General features: G+C 41.6%; 1 protein-coding gene across 2 annotated transcripts in view; it reads right to left on the bottom strand.

Moving 5' to 3' along the window:
• mdn1 (midasin AAA ATPase 1) overlaps positions 1 to 20,114 on the bottom strand; it is a 30,974-nt gene that overhangs the window by 9,095 nt on the left and 1,765 nt on the right. Inside the window, exons 5-71 of one of the 2 annotated variants that reach the window (XM_061270012.1) lie at positions 19,892 to 20,078; positions 19,613 to 19,822; positions 19,258 to 19,389; positions 18,896 to 18,999; positions 18,649 to 18,763; positions 18,365 to 18,543; positions 18,206 to 18,287; positions 17,522 to 17,617; positions 17,343 to 17,455; positions 16,975 to 17,123; positions 16,818 to 16,878; positions 16,434 to 16,645; positions 16,255 to 16,358; positions 15,964 to 16,108; positions 15,682 to 15,778; positions 15,469 to 15,582; positions 15,230 to 15,377; positions 15,032 to 15,139; positions 14,725 to 14,876; positions 14,481 to 14,659; positions 14,190 to 14,398; positions 13,967 to 14,113; positions 13,647 to 13,788; positions 13,443 to 13,577; positions 13,144 to 13,282; positions 12,915 to 13,047; positions 12,638 to 12,768; positions 12,420 to 12,558; positions 12,212 to 12,326; positions 11,860 to 12,090; positions 11,584 to 11,781; positions 11,232 to 11,440; positions 11,007 to 11,129; positions 10,722 to 10,919; positions 10,511 to 10,618; positions 10,240 to 10,428; positions 10,055 to 10,144; positions 9,731 to 9,994; positions 9,389 to 9,653; positions 9,153 to 9,312; positions 8,944 to 9,060; positions 8,665 to 8,873; positions 8,444 to 8,592; positions 8,132 to 8,331; positions 7,794 to 8,017; positions 7,496 to 7,609; positions 7,246 to 7,375; positions 6,884 to 6,990; positions 6,639 to 6,772; positions 6,360 to 6,526; positions 6,048 to 6,168; positions 5,724 to 5,937; positions 5,410 to 5,647; positions 5,208 to 5,335; positions 4,767 to 4,927; positions 4,475 to 4,686; positions 4,028 to 4,415; positions 3,839 to 3,951; positions 2,929 to 3,598; positions 2,683 to 2,844; positions 2,265 to 2,538; positions 1,943 to 2,181; positions 1,727 to 1,822; positions 1,424 to 1,518; positions 1,205 to 1,329; positions 308 to 460; positions 73 to 182 (exon numbers count right to left, since the gene is read on the bottom strand). In XM_061270012.1, coding sequence (XP_061125996.1) covers positions 73 to 182; positions 308 to 460; positions 1,205 to 1,329; positions 1,424 to 1,518; positions 1,727 to 1,822; positions 1,943 to 2,181; positions 2,265 to 2,538; positions 2,683 to 2,844; positions 2,929 to 3,598; positions 3,839 to 3,951; positions 4,028 to 4,415; positions 4,475 to 4,686; positions 4,767 to 4,927; positions 5,208 to 5,335; positions 5,410 to 5,647; positions 5,724 to 5,937; positions 6,048 to 6,168; positions 6,360 to 6,526; positions 6,639 to 6,772; positions 6,884 to 6,990; positions 7,246 to 7,375; positions 7,496 to 7,609; positions 7,794 to 8,017; positions 8,132 to 8,331; positions 8,444 to 8,592; positions 8,665 to 8,873; positions 8,944 to 9,060; positions 9,153 to 9,312; positions 9,389 to 9,653; positions 9,731 to 9,994; positions 10,055 to 10,144; positions 10,240 to 10,428; positions 10,511 to 10,618; positions 10,722 to 10,919; positions 11,007 to 11,129; positions 11,232 to 11,440; positions 11,584 to 11,781; positions 11,860 to 12,090; positions 12,212 to 12,326; positions 12,420 to 12,558; positions 12,638 to 12,768; positions 12,915 to 13,047; positions 13,144 to 13,282; positions 13,443 to 13,577; positions 13,647 to 13,788; positions 13,967 to 14,113; positions 14,190 to 14,398; positions 14,481 to 14,659; positions 14,725 to 14,876; positions 15,032 to 15,139; positions 15,230 to 15,377; positions 15,469 to 15,582; positions 15,682 to 15,778; positions 15,964 to 16,108; positions 16,255 to 16,358; positions 16,434 to 16,645; positions 16,818 to 16,878; positions 16,975 to 17,123; positions 17,343 to 17,455; positions 17,522 to 17,617; positions 18,206 to 18,287; positions 18,365 to 18,543; positions 18,649 to 18,763; positions 18,896 to 18,999; positions 19,258 to 19,389; positions 19,613 to 19,822; positions 19,892 to 20,078 — 11,062 coding nt within the window. Of the gene's footprint in view, positions 1 to 72; positions 183 to 307; positions 461 to 1,204; positions 1,330 to 1,423; positions 1,519 to 1,726; positions 1,823 to 1,942; positions 2,182 to 2,264; positions 2,539 to 2,682; positions 2,845 to 2,928; positions 3,599 to 3,838; positions 3,952 to 4,027; positions 4,416 to 4,474; positions 4,687 to 4,766; positions 4,935 to 5,207; positions 5,336 to 5,409; positions 5,648 to 5,723; positions 5,938 to 6,047; positions 6,169 to 6,359; positions 6,527 to 6,638; positions 6,773 to 6,883; positions 6,991 to 7,245; positions 7,376 to 7,495; positions 7,610 to 7,793; positions 8,018 to 8,131; positions 8,332 to 8,443; positions 8,593 to 8,664; positions 8,874 to 8,943; positions 9,061 to 9,152; positions 9,313 to 9,388; positions 9,654 to 9,730; positions 9,995 to 10,054; positions 10,145 to 10,239; positions 10,429 to 10,510; positions 10,619 to 10,721; positions 10,920 to 11,006; positions 11,130 to 11,231; positions 11,441 to 11,583; positions 11,782 to 11,859; positions 12,091 to 12,211; positions 12,327 to 12,419; positions 12,559 to 12,637; positions 12,769 to 12,914; positions 13,048 to 13,143; positions 13,283 to 13,442; positions 13,578 to 13,646; positions 13,789 to 13,966; positions 14,114 to 14,189; positions 14,399 to 14,480; positions 14,660 to 14,724; positions 14,877 to 15,031; positions 15,140 to 15,229; positions 15,378 to 15,468; positions 15,583 to 15,681; positions 15,779 to 15,963; positions 16,109 to 16,254; positions 16,359 to 16,433; positions 16,646 to 16,817; positions 16,879 to 16,974; positions 17,124 to 17,342; positions 17,456 to 17,521; positions 17,618 to 18,205; positions 18,288 to 18,364; positions 18,544 to 18,648; positions 18,764 to 18,895; positions 19,000 to 19,257; positions 19,390 to 19,612; positions 19,823 to 19,891; positions 20,079 to 20,114 lie in introns of both variants that reach the window. The other variant, XM_061270011.1, reaches the window with a different exon arrangement.

Genomic DNA, 20,114 nt, shown 5'->3' with positions numbered 1-20,114 from the left:
TTATTTTTTTTCATGTAACGTTATACTACACAATTTTCTACATTTTATATATTACAAAAAAACAATATGTACCTTAAGCTCCTTCTCAATGGGTTGCCTGAGCTCTTTGATTTTGTTCTGAATGCCGTCTGAAAATTGACTGTAGTATTTGTGCAGGTTCCACAGAAGATTAGCCAAAGTAACTGTAAAATAAGGCAATATTAATGCCGTTTATTATATTCCCAACCTCAAACAGTCAAATCCTGATAAAAGGCGCTTGTGTGTGTATTATGTAAACATTGTGTCACAAAGACAAGTGCAATCTCACCTTGTCCAGGCTGAGTGGGGAGCAGGAGGAGGTGGCAGTGAAAGCTGAGTAACATAGTCAAGCGGGTATGGAACTCGCCTAGACTAGAACTCTCCACAAAGGCCTGAAGTGTGGACGACAACGAGGAGAGCGACAAAGCTGCCATCTCTTCGCCTAGACAGAACAATAATGCTTTAATACAAACCGTATTTTCCGGACTATAAGGCGCACCTTCAATGAATGGCCCATTTTAAAACGTTGTCCTTATATAAGGCACACTGGACTACAAGGTGCACCATTAATGCATCATGTCAAATTTTTAATCCAAATCAAATTATTCTCCATTTTTTCTTTCAACTTTAGATGCAACAAATTACTTTATAATTACAAAATAATGATCCATAGTCTTTTTGATTCATGATTCATAGTCTTCAGTGGGCCACTTATGATTGATTTCATGACACAATGCTTCGGGACAGTTTAAATTTAGGAATTTGGTCCATATATGAGGTGCACCGGACTATAAGGCGCACTGACGACTTTTGAGAATTTTTTTGGTTTTTAAGTCAAAGTCAAAGTCAGCTTTATTGTCAATCCCTTCATATGTCAAGACACACAAAGAAACCAAAATTCCGTTTCCTCTATCCCACGGTGACGAGACACAGTACACGATAGACATACAAGTAGACGACACAAAATAAAAACAAGAAGGCACAAACAATAAATAATAAATAACAAATAAATAAAATGAGTGATGAATAAATAATTAACAAATAACCCAATAAATAAGAGGAGCAAAACTGAGCCAGCGTGCATACAAGGCACCTTATAGTCCGGAAAATACGGTACTTGGAAAATGGTCATTAAAAATCCAAAATCCAGTACACAGAATGTGAGCTTTTTTTGCGGGGGGCGTACCTGTATGAGCATTCATCATTTGATCCTCCAGATATTTTGTCAAAAGCTGGTAAATAGAGAACCAGTGCTTCGTGGATTTCTCAGTATGCCTTTCCACAGCATTGTCCAGACTGCTTGACCAACAACTGCCACAGAAGAATGCATTGATGTCTACAATTACAACTGCACAAAAAAAATAAAAGATAATACTTTCAAGGTTTCGGGACTGTATCGTCTTACTTTAACTCCAGTTTGTGCCACTTGATAATGAGCTGTGTTATTGGTGCTATGTTGTTCTCTAGAGAGACTGCACGGCTTGCATTATTCTCCCAATCCTGAGGGGGGAAAAAAAATGAAAAAAATGAATAAACATCTAACATAATAATAAATATCTAACTTATGGCAATTGTTCAGTGATTTGAATCGTAATCACATTTTTCTCTTCTTCTGCACTTTGGTGAAGTATTTAAAAAATCGTGTCTACTCGCAAATACTTTAAAACTCTTTTCAATATTGAGGGACATCAAACAAGTTCCATCTTACTTGTGCTTTACTCAAAAGTATCTCCAGGCCATTGAGGAACTTTGCCAGAGGACTGGACAAGCTGAATGCCATGATCCTCTCAATCACCACGATCAGCTGACGACAAAAAAATAAAAAATACATTGTACATTGCAGATGTACCTGATACATTTCAGGCAAGCAGTCTTTATTTCCTAAGGTTTAATCCTGGAATATTGGAATTCTTATGTCACTCACCTGCACAAGTGCTGGATGCTCCGGCCAATCCTCAAGCCTCTGTTTTACCGCTGCCATCATTTGTTCCAGAACAGGAAGACAGAGGCGTGCCTCACTGATATTAGGGTGTTGGTAGAAGTCATAAGGCTTTTCAGAATTGAGAACCATAATATCTGATCCTGGTAAGCCTTGCACTGTGTTCTGGAGGAGAGTTGACAGCAGCAGCTCACTGCCTGTAAACTGCTGGTTTAGTTCTGCATCTGAATCACAAAAAAAAAATCCCAATTTGGATTTCATATCTGTTTTTCCTTGCTCAATGTGGATTTCCAATAAGAACACTCACCAATCAGATGATAGAAGTGTGTAACCAAGGGGGCAGCTATTTGGTAAGACAAAAGCAGGGCCTTGATATAGTCACTGCTTTGTCCGTTGGGTGCTCGGTTCCGGTACCACAATGCTTGGGCATGACCTAGACATAGGCGCTGATGAATTTCAACTACTGTGATCATTGCAGGAGTTGATAAGAAACTTCTTTCGTCGAGCCTTTTCCCGGCATCCTCCTCCATGTCCACATCTGTGGGGCCCTCCAGGCTCGGCAGAGACATGTCTGCAAAGTCCTGGATGGAAAATAATCACATCTTCAAATTCAATGCAAGCCTTTGAATAAATTGTTCTTGACAATTAACATAGAAAGTCTATTTTTTTATTTCACCCTGAATTTGAATAGTGTGAACATAACCTTAATAGTTGGCATTTGATACCTTGTCAAACTGAGGGAACAGATATCTGAAGTCCTTCTCCTCTTGCTGCTCCTCAGTCAGTCCTCCACCATGCAATTGACTGCGGCTACGATACAGACAAGCATCCTGCTCTTCTTGGTCTCTCTTCTTTTTCTCCATCTCGTCCCATTCGTTAACTAGAGCCTAAAGGGCATCATAGCAAAGACAGCATAATAACGACGACATCCAAGACAATGATTTGACCCCCCCAAAAAAAGTAGTTCTGACCTGACAGATATGCCTAAAGATGTTTCGTGTGTCATCACTGAAATGTCCTGTATTAAGTGTGTGGCACTGCACAAAGAGAAGAGCAGTGAGAAGCAATGTGGAGCTTGGCAGGTCCTTGTGATTAAGATCTTGTTGTGACAGTAGCTTCCTAAGACTCTGCAAAATTCCCAGACATTCTTTGGAGCAGAGGAAGTCAGCATGGGCTAGGTAGGATTGCAAACTGGGGGATAGAGAGGGAAAGGAAAGGAGGCAGGACACCAGTTTGGACAGTGTAGGAACGTCATATTGAGAGGGAGTTATTTGGGAAGCCACCAGCTTCATGCCGTATCGGAGCTGCAGGATTCCAGTCTGCATTGGGCCGACTACATCGGGGTAAAGCGGATAGTCGTCTTGGAGCCTCTGGAAGAAGCACTGCTGAGAGTTCTGCCACACAATCTCCTCCTTCAGCAAACTTTGGATCGCTGACCGGGATAATGTCGAGGAACTCTGCAGAGCCCTCTGGAGGCGTGAGAGAAGGTCTTGCACTGCAGATGCTTGACCGATGCTGCAGAGGTAGTGATGGAGGTCCTGGAATAACCTTCCGTAGTTGGGTTCCCGGGGACGGAATGCTTGCTTCCTGGAAAGCTCGGCTACTTGCGCCTTGACCTGCTGCATACGGATCCACAGATACCTATAAACACAAATCAAAAATAATGGGTATACTACAGTTCAAAATGCAGTTTTTTAAGGAGCCATGTGACGACATGGCACAGGCAGAGATGGCATCTTAGCTGGAACAGCTTAATCTGATTTTATTATTATTATTTTTTTAATCCATTCTTTTTTTTTCTTTCTTTGTTTATTATGTTATTTTGTTATTTATTTAGTTATTCATTCATTCATTTTTTTGCATTTTATTATTGGTTCGGACCTGATTCGAGGATGCTGGAGGCCATCAGTGGTACTCAACTCCCCCAACTCTGCTCCAGTCATCAGCTCAGAGGACAGGCTCCGTACTTTCCACTCCGTCTCCAGAGTGGCAAACTAAAAAGAAGACAAACACTTCTATTGCAGATGTTGTCCAAAAATCACAATTCGATGGGAAAACGTTTGCTCGTACCTCCTGCTGGGCATAAGTGAGTTTGTAGGCCCTTTTGACAGCTGGGTCATAGATGGTCTGGGGTACCCATAAATTGATATGGACCAACCCCATGTTGACCCAGAACACACCAGCGCAGGCCACAGAGTCCCCGCCTTCAATTTTGTTTTCAACATATTGCTTTACGCAGGCAATGCAGGCGTCCAGTACTCCATCAGGGAGCAATTTAGGTTGAATGAAATTGCGGAGAATTCTCTGGATCTCCTCGGCATCAATCAGTGGGTTGGATGTCTCAACCAGGTTCTCGCAGCTATCCATATAAACCTTGTGCATGTTGGGAGGCAACAGATGTGCCATGCTCTGCAACTGTCGACGTAGGATGACACCCTGGAGCCTCAAATCTGTGTATCTTAAGACATATGATGTGATCAGAGAAGTGTACTTTGGCAGTATTATAATTTTGCCTACCTTAAATCTGCCATTGCTGCAAAGGACATATTGTCCCACAAGATGGCAGTCAAGTCCCGGAGCTGCTGAGTCTGTTCCTTCCACTCGCCTAGGGTCACATGTGAGATAAAGAGAGCAGTCCCTGATGGTTCCCATTGACTTCCAGCCGCACTGCACTTGAGCACGCCCAGTGCGCAATGTGACCACACAGCTTTATTTAACAAAGCTGGGCCCTATAAAAAAAGCAACAACATCATACAATGTGTTGTCTTGAGACACTATTAGTGTCAAAATATATGTTAAGAGCCAATACCATATTTTTTGCTTCATAATGTGGCTCTGAATGTGGATTTTTGCTCGGATTGAGTGGATCCCATCTCAGCCAACGGTCAGGATCGGATGTTGCGGTGTTTTTCCACAGAGCAGCCAAAGCTTCAGATAGTAGCGCACACCACACAAACTGTAGTTCCTCTGCTGGCTGCTGGGTATATAATCATCACCCAAAGATTAATTCATCAAAGTGTGTTTTTGTGTATTACCGTATTTTCCGTACTATATAGCGCACCTAAAAACCACCAATTTTCTCAAAAGCCGACAGTGCGCCTTATAATCCGGTGCGCCTTATATATGGACAAAGTTTTAAAATAGGCCATTCATTGAAGGTGCGCCTTATAGTCCGGCGCACCTTATAGTGCGGAAAATACAGTAAAAAAGTAAACACAAAAAAAAAAAAAAAAAAGAAGAAGAATTACACTTGCCTTTTCACTCCTGAGCAGAAACCACAGTGGCTGAAGTTGAATGACACTCATTGGTGTGGACTGGAGGCAATAACGGAGATGTTTGGAGACTTCTAGGCGCAAGCTGTCCAGTGCTTCCTGGTCACTGTAAATCAATTTGAAAAAAAAAAAAATCACTCTCATAGTTTTATTTTGTTATGTTATTGATTTAAGTTTTACCCATGTGACGATAGCTGCAAGAAATCTGTACTGAGCCTCAGCTGATTGAGTACAGCCACTTCCTCCGTCAAGGGCCACAATTGAGTCCTGAGGCGAAGGTGTTGTAATTCTTGTTGAGAAAGAGAGATTTCTTCTGCGGGTCCATCCTCTTCAGACATGCTGCGGGTCTCCAAGACCCCACAGGAAGTCATCTGCTGCTGCTGGTGCGCCACACTTGACACCAATCTCTCCAATATTGCTTATGGGAAAATACATCAAAATGTGGTTATTATTTTATTCACTCCAATACTGTACGAGACTGGATGAAATCTCACCAGAGTTTTGTGTATCCAGCTCATTGTTTGCCAGCAGAACGAGTCCCCAGGCTTCAAGCAAGCTTTCTTTAATGTCTACACGGAGTCCAGCCACCTGAAGACAGACTAGGTCTTGCTTCCAATTTCTGAAGGTCTGATCAAAAGTGAGCTCTTTCACTTCCAGGGCTTTACTCCAAACTCTGAGCTGTGATGCACACTTCGCAACAGTCTCCATCTAAAGAACATAATGATTGTGGATTTTCAAATGACATTTTTATCTGTATCAAATATACTCAAATAAATACGGGGAGTTAGAAATGAATTTATGACTTGAGGGTTTCAAACCTTGAACGGCAGAGATTTTCCGAGTGTTCTCTGGATGCCTTTTAGAGCTGTAGCCACAGACACTGGAGTGGACAGAAGAGTCTCAATGGTTCCTGCAACTGCCTTTAGCTCTTGGTAGCATCTGGGGAAAGAAATTTAAGAATAATTAGGAATGGGCGAGTATCAATATCGGGTTATTGTGCACAGAGGATTGATTTACATAAACAATAATAGTGGTAATAATAATTTCTAGAAAAACAAGAGGGACATTGCAGCAGTTGCTGCTTGGGTATAAATAATAATAAAAAAAACATTTTATTTCGAATAGCTTACTCTGATGTGACGTCAGCATCTCCCAGCAGGAGCAGTGGCAGAGAGAAAATGAGGTGCTTTTGGACCCACTGCCAGTGCAGGGACATCACTGCAATCCCTTGAGTATCTGCTGGCAATATGTTGCAAACGTTCCAGAATCGGTCGAGCCACTGGAGGAGCTGGAGGATCTAAACACAAAATGAAAAAAGTTGCATGAGAAATAATCATATACATAAATCAAATCTAGATTTTTTTCTGTAGTTGTATTTTTTATATTAATAGTAGCAGCACTAATTTAACCTCAAGCATGACGGGATCTGAGATGTAAGTCTGTCCGCTGTGCATAGCTTGCAGCGTGAAGGAATTCCACAGACGGAAAAAGCTGTGCAGGTGTATGAGCACTGGATGAGGCAGGTGACCAATGTCCACTGTCCCTGTATTGGCAGAATAACCAAAGTACATTTTTAGATTCCTACAAAACTTACAAGGCAGTCAGGAGGATTTTAGGTATAATGAATGTATCGACTTGAATTCCCTGTGCGGACCTTTGGAGAAGGCTGTGGCTATTCTCAGGGCGCAGTTTTGATCTGACACTTTGGCAGCACACTCGCAAATGACTGCCCTCTCTTCTCTGTCCATCAGCAGGGTGAGTCTGTAAATAAAAAAAAATATTTAACTTTTAGAAACTGTATGTTAACATTAAACATTAAAAAAAATCACCTCAGATGTTTTGAGTAAAATATTTCAAATTGATATGATCAGCATATAATTCAGACATGATACATACTTTTAATAATTAATTTTAAGTGACAATTTTGACAATCTACAGTGGTACATGCATTTTTTGCCCCATTTTGTAAACTACATGACAAATTTAATATGCATAAAATAATAACAATGTACTGACCTATTAGCAACAGCATTCAGCTCTTCCAGAAATTCCAAATATCTTTTCTCATCCTCAAAGTTACACTTGTTGGCTAAAATGTCCAAGTACTGCTTGTTCCAGCGCATGTCCACCAGAATTCTGTCTTCATCTGGGGAGACATAACAATGGCGGACAATTAATTATCCTGGAATTATTTTTAAAAATAATCAAAGAAAAGAACATTTCCAAAAATGTCAATGTCCCACACACAATTTAATTAAAGGCTTACCAATAATTTGCGGCTGCAGCAGCTCAGCAAGAGATTTGCCCTGGGCAGTGAGTTGGCAACTGAAAACAGCCTTTAGTGCTCGCTTTCCTGCTTCCACTTGAACCAAAGCCAGATCTACAAAAAAAAAATAAAAAAAATCATGTTTTAGATTTGATTTGAGTCATTTGTTGCAAGATGATTGCTAATTAGAAACTATTCAGTTATTGACTAGCACAAGAATGTATTGGAGCTAGAATTTGTTATACTGTGTTTCTTTGCAATCAGTGTTGTGGTTAGTTGCTCACGTAGAATAACAAACCAGGGGCGTGCGTGTAGCTCTTTCCAATATGCGACAGCCAGCTACTCCGCATGACCCAGTCTCCGTGAGAGGCGCGCTCTGTGACAAGTCTAACTGCTGTTGATATCATCTGCAGCACATGTCCTTGCTCCAGATTGTCCCTTCTCCCGAAAAAGACCAGCCCTTCATTCAAGCCACTGCTCTGAAGTACTCTCTGGAGATCACTCAAACTTAGCGGGCGATTCCTTTAAAGACAAGACAGCCGAACTTTAATGGAGCATCAAACACTCGCACAGCGATTGGACATGACCTTGCATCCCTCATGAATCGATCAAGATGTTGGGATTCAGGATCCTTACCGTTTACCCTGTGAACTGAGCGTGTTGAGGCAAAATGACAACACCTGCCCATCTCGGAGGACGGTTGAGAAACAGGAGTCCTCGGTGGAGAGCAACGCAGAAGGGAAGCTGTCGGGCCAGACGCCGGCACAAAGTAACCCAGTGTCCCAGTTTTGGGTGTCCAAAATAGCCAGCTGCTGCTCAATCAGTTGCTGGGCGAGCTGGAAAAAAATATATACATAACGTGACATTACGTCATGCGTGAAAGCTCCGACGTGCACTTGACATGTGCTTCCAATATCCGTTAATATTTCATCGTTCAATTTGTGATACCTTTTGTCTGACAGTGGTACTTTGACAAAGGGAGTAAACCTCTTGACAGGCATGCCGCAGTGCACTGGGTAAGTCCACACCTCTCTGGAGCTGGCAGAACAACAAGGTGGCAGCGTGGAGCATTGACGCCACCGACGAAGCAGGGGATTCTTCACAAACGAAAGCCGGACTTAATTTTGTGGACCACCAAAGTATCATCAATTTGTGTTACTGATGCTTACCCCAGATGGCAGTTTTGATGCTTTTGTGTATCTTAATTAGAAAATCACACACACAATCGCCGGTCGCTCCCGCAGTGTGCAGCAGTGTTTTCAAATCCATTGAGTCCCAGGAGATTCCGTCATCATCCCCGGGGATGTAAATTTCTACGCCTCGGTTTCTCATGGCCCTGGAAAGTTCTCCGTGTATAGGGTCCATTGTCAGGAATAATCTGTTTCGTTGAAACAATAGCATTTTAAATAACGTTGTTCATAAGATCGACTTCAAAACTTGAATACTACCTGAAGTTAGGGTGAGGTGTAATTATTGGGATCTTTCCATCTATGACCCCACGCTCATTAATGCTGAGAGCTCCACCAGGTTCCAAGAGGGCATTGAGGCGATCTAGGACAGAGGCACTGAACACGCGTTCAAAATTATTAAAGGCAGGACAAGAGATCTTCAGTCCAAGCAATTATAACACCAGGAGGGGAGTAAAAGTATGACTTACCTGCAGAAGTTAGCATTGTCCATGAGCAACCAGTCACCTGCTTGCAAGGCTTGGATTAGCGTTCCATCTAACCACTCAAATCCTCCATTGCTCCAGCCATTCTCCAATTGTGACATGTGCTCCTTCATTAACATGAAGTCCAGTTTCAGCTTTGACATGTCTGGAGGGTTAAAGCAAAAGTGTCATGCATGAGCAGTACACAATAGCACATTGTGGATGCTTGACAGCATCATTACCTGTGAACACTTTGAGCTTTGTGTTCAATTTTTGCAAGAGCCGGATGATGACCTCGAGTTTGTTTAGAGCCTCAGAGGTCAATGTCCTTATAGAGCTTTCCAGTTTCTCTTCCCTCATCCAGTGGTTAAAGAGGCCCCATGTCTGCAGCAGAAACCCAGTGTCTTGAAGGCAGACATCCAGTGACATCAAGCCTCGCCTTGCTACCAAGGCAACCAAGTAGGACACACTTTCAAGAACTTGTTGCCATGGACGGATGATATCCGCCTAAAAAAAAAAAGAAGTCATCATTGACAATAATTTTTTTTTTTTAAAATGGTGAGCTGTATCTTGAATCCACAAACCTGTTCAAAGCCTCCCAGCAATTCTGTCGTGTCCATAGCACTGTTCATGGGCATGACCCTGAGGTAGTTTCCGGTCAAGAGTGCAAGTAGTCTCACCAGGCTGGTCTTTCCACTGCTCGTTGGCCCAACCAGTATGCTCATCCAGTTCATCTCAACACATTTCATTAGGGACTCAAGTGGCTGCAAGGCTTGATGTGTGATGGAGAGTGGCGGATCTAAGTTCACAGGGGCCCCGCCACTTCGCTGGAGGACAGAGAAGCCCACCTAACAGGGACAAATGAAATTAATGTTTGCACGTTGTTAAGACTTATCATTTGGATCTACCTGCAAGCTGAGTGGGGTAATATGGAATTGCCGAGAACCTGTGTAAGGTTCAAAGTCTTCCCCAAACACTTTCCTGAACACTGCCAGAACCTGTGCAGTGCAAGAAGACACCCAACAATTTAACACGAGTGAGTATTATGAATAAAAAAATAAATCGATCAAAATAACAATGTGAGGAAAATAACCTGCGCCTTGTCTGCCTCTGTTCTCATCTTGTCCGCGTATACCAAAGCCACATGTTGGCCGGGGTTGAAAAATCCTGTCGACTGGTCGGCCAGCATTAGCTGACACCAGCGAAATATGTCCCGTAGGTTGAACTCCCAGGGGCTTCCTTTTTGACCCCAGTGTCGTTCAACAGTCACCTCCTGGAAAAGCTATCGAGGCACAAAGTATAATAGCGTAAAGTAATGTAAATATAAATGTATGGTATGTTATTGTATAATAAAAATAACCTACGCTGTCACTGAATTCCACCATTTTAGAAATGATTTCTTTATCAATGTCCGGAAAGATTGAATTTCCAATGAACTCCATGTCTTTGCTTGTAAGCTGGTCAACATACACCTAGAAAGATTTTTTTTTGTTAATTATTTTAAGTTATTTATTATTACATGTTAGATAGAAAATTGCAAACAAAAAGCATGTAACTTTTTTTTTTTTTTTTTACCTGTGTGAATCTGTTAAGGAAGGATTTGGGAAGCCCTTTACGGCCACCGCCTTGTGTGTACGGATTCTGACAACCAAAGATTTTTGTCCTCTCCTGTTGAACTTGAAAGGTCATGCCTAGCTCAGGAACGTAGATTTCTGATCGGTGATCAAAGCAGGCATTCAGTCCTTCCAACACTGTCTGCGATGCTAGATTCAGCTGTTAGCAAAAAGCAAAAGACAATTTTATTGACATGTGCACCAAAAAATAAAAAAATAAAATCAAGGAATTATTTCAAGTGTTTACCTCATCGAGAAGAACCCAATTCCCTGCCTTCAAAGCAGCCAGAAGTGGCCCATCGCGCCATGCAAACTCTCCCCCCTTCCCTCCCTCTACAGGTAGATCAGTCCCAAACAAATCGGTGATATCCTGACAAACAAATGTACATTTTCAATACCGGAACAGTTCACATTTCAGAGTAGAATAACACAGGTACTTTATAATATACAGTTATATGAACAAATACTTAACTGTTTGCTCTGACAAGTTGATTCGAACCAGATGGTTCCCTGAAGCTTTTGCTAGTGCGGATACAAGACTAGTCTTCCCCACGCCGGGTGATCCCTCCAACAAAACAGGCCTCGGAAGTTTTAATGCCCGCAAAAGCCTCTGGACATTCATTGCAGTAGTGCCTGCTGCAATGGTGTAGTCGGATAGGTTATTGCTCTCAGCCAGAGGACCTGTAGAGAGAGAAAAAGAAATGTCAATAAGTGAAATAGAAACAAATATGTATTATTATAAAATGCCATCGACTCTCGCCTGAAATATATACAAACAAACAAAAAAAGTATACAGCTGAGAATCATTTCCATTTAAACCCTACCTAAGGGAATGTAGAAGGGATTGATGCCAAAGAAGTCTTTGCCCCACTGAGGTTCTCGCAGAAGGCTGTTGTCGTAGATTCGTAGTGTATTGAGTGTCTCCTGATCCATTTTTTTTACTTCGCTCAGGCGCTTGTGCAAGAAGCCCAAGCACATCTTGCGTGCCATGATAGCGTTGTTGGAACTGGACACTGTGGTTCCTTCAAAAGCAAATGAGGAAAAAAAAAAATCCTATCAAGCAAAAGCCTGAGTAGGAAAGGGTAAGACAATTTGCTCACCTGAACCAATGCCATCAATATAAACAAGACATGCAGCATGGATGAGAGCTTGAACAGTGTCTTGTTTGAGGTTCCACTCTGCATCTCCTTCCTCGTCATCCCGTTTACACACAGCGTTGAGGTAGTTAACCCATGAAAGGATGTCTCTGACACTGATGATACAATGTTGGCCGAAATCCTGGAGGCTCAACCACTTTATGAAATCCAGGATCACATCTGCGATATCACCCCCTATTTGGGACAATTTAAAAATTAAGAAAAAAAAAAAAAAACTTACTCACACGCAAAAAGATTGGATCTTCTCGAAGAAATGAGAAGTGTGAAAGAGGCTCATGTGTCCGACCTATCTTACCATTTAGTGACAGCCCAGTAAATAGATTGTGTTGGATGATCTGATGAAGCTCAGTCCGGTCATTGCTTTGTGTACACCAGATCTCTGTGAATCGGTTCCTGAGGGCAGGAGAAAGCTGTCCAAGTAGAAAATGTAGGTCAAGTCATTTAATAAAAATAAAAAACTAATATAATAAAAGCATGCATAGCAACAGTAGTGCAGTAACTACCTCTTTTTTTCCAAAGTCTCCCCCAGGGTTCATCGTGGCAACCAAACGGAAACCTTCAGCAGCTCTGATCAGCTCCACATCACTATCGTCTCCACTGCCTTTCTCTGCCAGGACGAGTGACTTCTCGATCTCTAAAACACTGGCAATAGAAATAAACATGGTTGGTACTGCCCTCAATGGATTTTGTACAGAGGCAAAACTTTATGCTCCCTATGTACCTGTTGAGTCTTTCAAGAACAGAATCATCTGCCAAGGAGATCTCGTCCATTAGGAACACACCACCTTCTTTCATGGCCAAAACCAAGGGTCCATCGTGCCACTCAAAGAGCTTGCATTCATCACCATCAGCCTGTAACCATAAACAGATTGTCCATTTTTAACCCATTAATTTTATGTACCGTAATTTCTGGATGATAACCCCATCTCCCAATATAAATCCCACCAGCAAAAATTAGGGGAAATATTTTTCTTCATAAATGAATTGTGAATTGGCACCTGAAGGGAATGTCGGACAGGTCGCAATCCTCCCAGAAAGTCAGATGTTTCAATGTGTAGGTGGCAGTTGACACAGAAAAGCTTCTTCCCAGTCATAGCAGCATACAACTGGCAGATTGTAGTCTTGCCACATCTGAGAAAGTTGGGGGGGGTTGTGTGAGTGTGTGGGGATAGAAAGGACACTTGTTTAAAAAAAAACCAAAAAAACCTGCAGATTGCAACACTTTACCCAGTGTCGCCAACAAGCAGCACAGATTCGCCAAATCGGAGCGCTCGTCCGACTAGCACAGCCAGCCTCCTCATGCTGCGTGTCCATACAACATGGTGAAAATCCTCTGGTACTCCAGCAATGCTATCAACAAAAGCATCTGTCAACCAGATGGACAGGAATGAGAATATGATCTGAAGTGGCACCATCGATGCCTTCCACCCGCATCGATATGTTAACAGGTATTTTATTTATGGCCATTATTATCAGGTATTTTATTCATGGCCATTATTATCATTGCATTTTTTTGGTTTACTCACTAAACTGGTTGGAGACCTGTTTCTGAGAGAACAGGTTTTCTGGGTTCACAGTCCTCTTAAAATTCTTCTCCAGGATGGACAGGATGGTGGCCTCCTCCTCAGGCTTTCGAACGCGTCCCGCCAGCAACATATACCCTGGGGAAAAAAAGGGGGGTTAAATTAACATAGGCAACAGATTAAGACTAAATTTCGGACAAGTCTTACCATCATCAGCCAAATGTTGAAGCCAGTCTTGAGAGGCCTCAGTCTGCTCTTCCAGCCTGTAGCGATCTGCCCAGCGAAACAGATCCCTGAGGGTAATGAAGCCATGTTTGCCTGCAAAGACAGAAGAGCCTCTGCGCAATGACTGCAGCCAGAGAGCATGAACATGTGGGTCAGATATCCTCATAATAATTGCTATTCCATCATTTCCATCATTTCAGCTCACTAAAGCTTCTTCGTGGAGCAGCCTGTCACTAAAGCTGCTCCTCTTATCATATTAGATAAGCTACTCAAATTTGAACCCAGCCCTAAAATAGACATACCTGCAGATCTGTCATGACTTTGACTAGTTTGCTGCAGTATGATGGAGGCATGCTGCACCGCTGATGGAGGATAATTTCCAGCTCTGTGGTAGGTAGCTCATCAAAATGCAGCTCCACAAAGCGGTTCCTGAACGCTCTGGAGAGAACCTGTAGGTTAACGAGAGGTTAACAGGTTTCTACATTTTCTTCTTTTTCAACAATGGAGTTCAGCCAAATGGAATACCTTTCGACCCCCGTAGAGACCAGGAGGATTCTGGGTAGCAAACAGCATAAATCTCGGGTGAGCTTTGATGACTTCCTGTGTCTCCACCACGAAAAGCTCCCTGTTGTCATCCAGCAGTCTGTTGAGGGCCTCGAGAACATCAGTGGGGGCCAGGTTCAATTCGTCGAGGATGATCCAGTAACCTTTCCTCATGGCATCAATGAGAACGCCTGCAAGAAATCCAAACATTATTTTGTGCATTTTCACTCAATGTTATAAAATTGGAAACATTTGGGTCGAAACTCCTCTTACCCTCTGTGAACACCAGTTTGCCCTTGTCATTTGAAGAGTAGCATCCAATGTATTCCTGGATGTCTGTGTGCTCGTGGTTGTTGATTCGGACACAATGGTTGCCAGTCGCTGTAGCCAGCCAGCGGATTAGACTTGTCTTCCCCACGGATGTTTCCCCCTGGATCAGCACCGGGTGAGATCTGTGACAGGAGTGACCATTGTCATTTTGGAATCAGGTTGTAACAAATAGATGCACTGCACGTACCCTGAAGATACCACTCGAGCGAGGTCCCGTAGGTTGAGTTTGACTGAAGGTGTGAGAATGTAGTTGGGATCTAAAGTTGGTTCTAAGTCGCCCTGAGAGACCCAGAAGCCTTCAACTGCCACACATGGTTTGCCTGAGGGAGCCAAAATTGGCTGAAAGCAATAGAAAGAGAATTAATGTGGATAAAAATGAAACACAAAAAATTCTGTAAATTCATAAAAAAAAAAAAATGAAGACAGTCCTTCTTAATAAATCAGTGATTGCATGCCATGACAGTGAAGATACATAACCTTCTGAAAATTCTTACATGTTTGAGACACTTTGTGTTTCCTTTCAGAATGTGCTGACAAACCAGTTTCTGGACCACGGGATGGGACGTCCTGTCTAACTGGGTTAGAAAGCTGAGGCAGAAACCCTGGAAACATAAAGTGGACGATTTTTACCACATACATACAAAAAAAATGAATTTAGTGTTTTATTTACATGAATAAATTCATATTCTTACCTCATAAAGTGAGCGTTGCACAGTACCGCATCTGTTTGCTGCAACAAACTTTAGCGCCCTGCAAAGTGTGCGCAGGCTGTAGTGGGGTCTTTGACCCGTCCCATCCACAAGGTGTTTGGTGGCTTCCTCTCGTACTGCCACGTAAAAACTGCACATACAAAAAGTATCAAAGTCATAGATTTTTTTTCATTTCTCCAAATGTGGATCATAGAAAAAATCATTTGTAATCTTCCTTCAACCTTATGATTCCATCAATTAAACTCCTGCGAGGATTCAGGTTTTTGAGGTAGACTGAAACCAAGATTCGAAGGTCTCCCTCATTATCCAGCTCCTCGACATACAGTTCTGTAAACCTGCACAAAGGACACGTTACCATACATAGATAGTAATTTCGTATTATTATTATAATTTTTTTTTTGGGGTTCATTATACGCATGTCTCCACCACCTTACCTGTTCCGAAGGCCAAGAGGCAGGTTTCTTTTCCCCACATCAGTAGCAGGGTTCATGCAGGCGAATAGTCTGAAGTCTGGGTGTCGAACGAGGGGAGCTAGAGCAAAACCGGTCAAACAAATAAAATATGACTCACTTTATAGTGAAATTGAGACAGCCATTAAAAAATGTTAAGGAACCAGCATTTGAAGAAAGGCTTGCAAAGAATTGCTTAAAAAATATATATTTCCCAAACAAACATTCCAGCCTTGTAGAGTACACAGATGAAAAAGAACAAATTACCTAAATCTCCACGGTCCAGCAGAACTAGGGATCCAGCACTGCTCTCAAGAAGTCCGCTCAGGCACTCTAGGGTCTCTGCTGCTGCTAGATTGATTTCATCGAGTAGAATCCAGTCACCCTTCTTCACAGCCTTAGCTAATGTTCCCTATAAAAAATAATAAAATAAAAAAGGTTGAAACTGCTCCAACCCAAGAATGTATTTACATGACAATTTTAAATTGAGATATTAATATTTTAAATTGAAAATTTAATTGAAGAATGGTTAAATTGTCATGGTTTGAAGGTCCTTACCTCCACAAAAGCAAAAATCATGGCTGTCTCACAGGCTCGAATCTGCTGCTGCGTTTGACTGAGTTTTGTTGCCATGAATTCCCACTTCTCCTTCAGTAAGGCCGCTATACATACAGAGAAGAAAAAAATAAGTCCATTAGACAAGACAACAAGTATTCAAAATAAAAATAACTTTTTACCACTTGGGTTTCCTTGCAACTTTTTAGTGCCGAAAGATTTGCAGACATGATCCATGAGTTTGAGTAGGTCGTGCCAGCGTTTCTCCCTGAAGCATGTCTGCACGTGACCTAGAAAAGCTAGGTTTTGCTTCCTGGAGTAAGTCTGAGAAAACAAGTCTTCAAAAGCCTCCCGCAAAGGGAGTAAGATCTGCCTGTGGTCTACTGGCTTGTACCTAATTTAAGACACATAAGGAAGAATTCAGTTGCATGACCACTTGTCACTCATGAGAGATTAATGGGGGGAGCTTGAAGGGGAAAAAAAAAAACATTTTGGGCATAATTGTCAAAACGCTGAATTACATTTGGTACCAAAATGGCAACTTCTGGGTTAGCTCGGTAATTTACCCGCCAAGGAGGTCGGCAGTATCGCTCTGCTGGTTCATGTTTACAACCATCAACTTATGTCCTGGAAAAAAAGTCGAATTCAGGCACTTTAATAAAACTGATTAAACACATGGCGATTCTGCTGGTCTCGTGTTCATTTGAGAATCCAGTTGATCACCTGTGATTTTGGCCAGGTGTTGTACGGTGGTGGTTTTTCCAGTCCCAGTCTCTCCCACCAACAGTACAGGTTCTTGTTTAGCAATACAAACGGTCAGTCGCTCCAGTAGAACAGCAGCTGGCCGAGTTGCAGCAAAGGTTTGGTGATCACTGCAAAAATAAATAAAGAAATAAAGAAATGAGGGATAAATCAAATGTATGTGTTATTCCATGGTGTTAATTGTCCATGAAAAATAATGAAGTCATAAAAGGCAAAATGTTAATTTTTTTTGCTGGAGATTATTGCAAAATTTCTTACGTTCTACTTTAAAGTATATGCGTAGAAAGAGGGTCAAATAAGTTGGTTGGTGTGTTAAATGTCCCACTTACATACTCAGTTGCGCCGTTTTAGTCTGCTTTCGTAATAGGCTCACTCTACCAACCGAGGCCTCATGCTCAGTCAACGAGATGGCAGGTTGGTACATCTGGCAGTAGTGCTGCGCCTAGGACCAAAAGTAAAATGTGTTTCCGTCAATTACAACATTGGATGTAATATTTAACAGAAATACCTTTTCTTTGGAGATATTGAGCTTGCTTCCAATTATTTCCGCCATGCATAGTTGGTTTTCAGGGTGAGACATCATGGCGGTAAAGCAATCGAGAGCCTGGTTGAAGGGAAAAAAAAAAAAAAATCAAAGATATTACTTTCATCATAAATCATAAATTGAAGCTAAATTTGAACCAAATTAAATTTTTGATCTGTTTTTCTATTTACCGTATTTTCTGGACTATAAGGCGCATCAGATTATAAGGCGCACCTTCAATGAATGGCCCATTTTAAAACTTTGTCCTTATATAAAGCGCACCATTAATGCATCATGTCAGATTTTTTAATCCAAATCAAATCATTCTCCATTTTATCTTTTTTATTTCAACTTCAGATGCAACAAATTACTTTATAATCACAAAATAATGATCCATAGTCTTTTTGATTCATGATTGATAGTCTTCAGCGGGCCACTTATGATTGATTTCATGACACGATGCTTCGGGCCAGTTTAAATTTAGGAATTTGGTCCATATATAAGGTGCACCGGACTATAAGGCGCACTGTCGGCATTTGAGAAAATTTTAGGTTTTTAGGCGCGCCTTATAGTCCGGAAAATACGGTATGTTCCATTTAAAACATGTTTGGGAAAGTGAACATAACAGTCTGTGAACGATGATTCAAAATTGTAACACAAATCCCTTGCCTCTTGAAACACATGATGGGCGGACGTTGAAGAAGTGTTGTTAAAGTTGACACTGATCCTCTCACACCATTTCAGCAAATCTCTAGGGAATGATGAAGACACAATAAAATGCAATACAAATATAGCACGATACATCATTAATAATCAGATGATCCACACCTTAAGGACAGCGCTCTCCCCTCCAGCTGAGTGGAACTCTCCTCAGACTTGTATTCTTTGTTTTCATTGGGGCTTTGGGAGCATGTCGGGTCCAAATGGATTTCCCCAGTGAGGTCGCAGTAGATATCCAACAGACGATCTGCCACAATTGTCAGCGTTGGGTACTTGCTAATAACCAACTAAAAACACAAAACAGATCAAATTTTCCTCTGATTTGTCAAATGCAATTCAATTTTTTGTCACTTCGGATAATCAGGGTTTTAATCCTCCATTTCGAAACTTACCATCTTCAATTCTTTCCGTGTCATGTGACCAATCTCCAGCTTGGTCCAGTACTTATCCAGTAAAGCTGCATTGGAGTTTGGTGGTTTGTGCCAGCTGCCCCCACTGTAATTCAATCTGGAAAATGGAAAATCCATGACTACTTCTACTTGTAGTGTATACAATAATTGTTGACAATTTATTTGCTACTACTTGTATCAATTCCAAAGAACATTTTCGCAGCAGGATGTGTTGGCACCGATGCAATACCTTCTGGTTGCAAAGAACTGAAATCCAGGCGCGATTTCAATGCTATCTTCCCGTCCTGGTATTGTTAGTGTTTTGTTTTCCATTAATGGAAGGAGCACAGAAATCTAAGAAAGAGAAAAAAAGTAAATGGGGAAAGACAAGAGGAAAAACAAGTAGCCCTGAATGTCATGAATTTTGGAATCTTAAAATGATAACAGAATTGGTCAAAAGATGTCAAAATTAGAAAAGAACAAAAAATATATAAATTGGAATTTCTTTTTAACATTTTTAATATTACAAATCCTACATTTTAACCTCTGACATTTACAAGATAGTGTAATAGGCTTGTGATATTAAAAGTGGTTTCAGGATTTTGAATTTACCACATCTAGTGGGGCATGATCTATGTCTTCCAACAAAATCCAGAGTCCTTTCGAGACAGCCTGTGTCAGGGTTCCCGGTTGCCATATGAACTTCCCTGGTATATCACTGCAACGGTACATCCCAAGCAGTAGCTGGAAAACACACAAAAATTCGAGACTTCAGCAGCCTATTGTTGAAGTAGACATATTGATCGCTGTTTTTGGAAATTTTAAGCAATGATGTCCAATGTGGAAATTGTGATGGCTTCCTTCCGTGACATCATCAAAGATGGTGGCCCGATTCCTAAGTTTTCAATGTTTGAGCAATTCTCCCCATTCAAATGTTCAATCATATTAATATTTCCAATGATCTTACCTTACTGTCAGTTTGATCCCCAAGTTGGACCTTTAGAATCTCTGTCGCGTTTGTGTGACCAGTAACAGCAGCCATGAACTCTACCAGAGCAGTTTTACCACATCCGATAGGCCCCTCAATGAGCACAGGCTTCCGTGAAGCCACAGCTAATGCTAATCTTTTCAGATTCAGGCAGGTTGAGTCCACCAGCACCATATCCCTTGTATGTACCTGCAAACAGAATTTTAACACACTACTAACAGAAAATATGACCTAATGTGACAAATAAAAGGTTCTTACCTGGCCAGTCGGTTTTGGAGCTTTCCGAGGCAGCACAATGCCACAAATAGCCACGACGTTCTGAGATAAGTCCTCGGATATCAACTGGCCTTGGGTAGACTTGTTCTCCTTGTGCCATAAGGTTGATGGTTGATTGGCTAACACAAGGGCTTTTTCTACTGTTGTCTGCTGAGTTTCTTCAAAAGCGCTGAACAAAGAAACAAACAGTTACGGTACATCTTTT

This window comes from Syngnathus typhle, linkage group LG22 (genome assembly GCF_033458585.1).
Source record: "Syngnathus typhle isolate RoL2023-S1 ecotype Sweden linkage group LG22, RoL_Styp_1.0, whole genome shotgun sequence".
Taxonomy (NCBI): domain Eukaryota; kingdom Metazoa; phylum Chordata; class Actinopteri; order Syngnathiformes; family Syngnathidae; genus Syngnathus; species Syngnathus typhle.
This window is presented reverse-complemented; position numbering and strand designations above follow the sequence as displayed.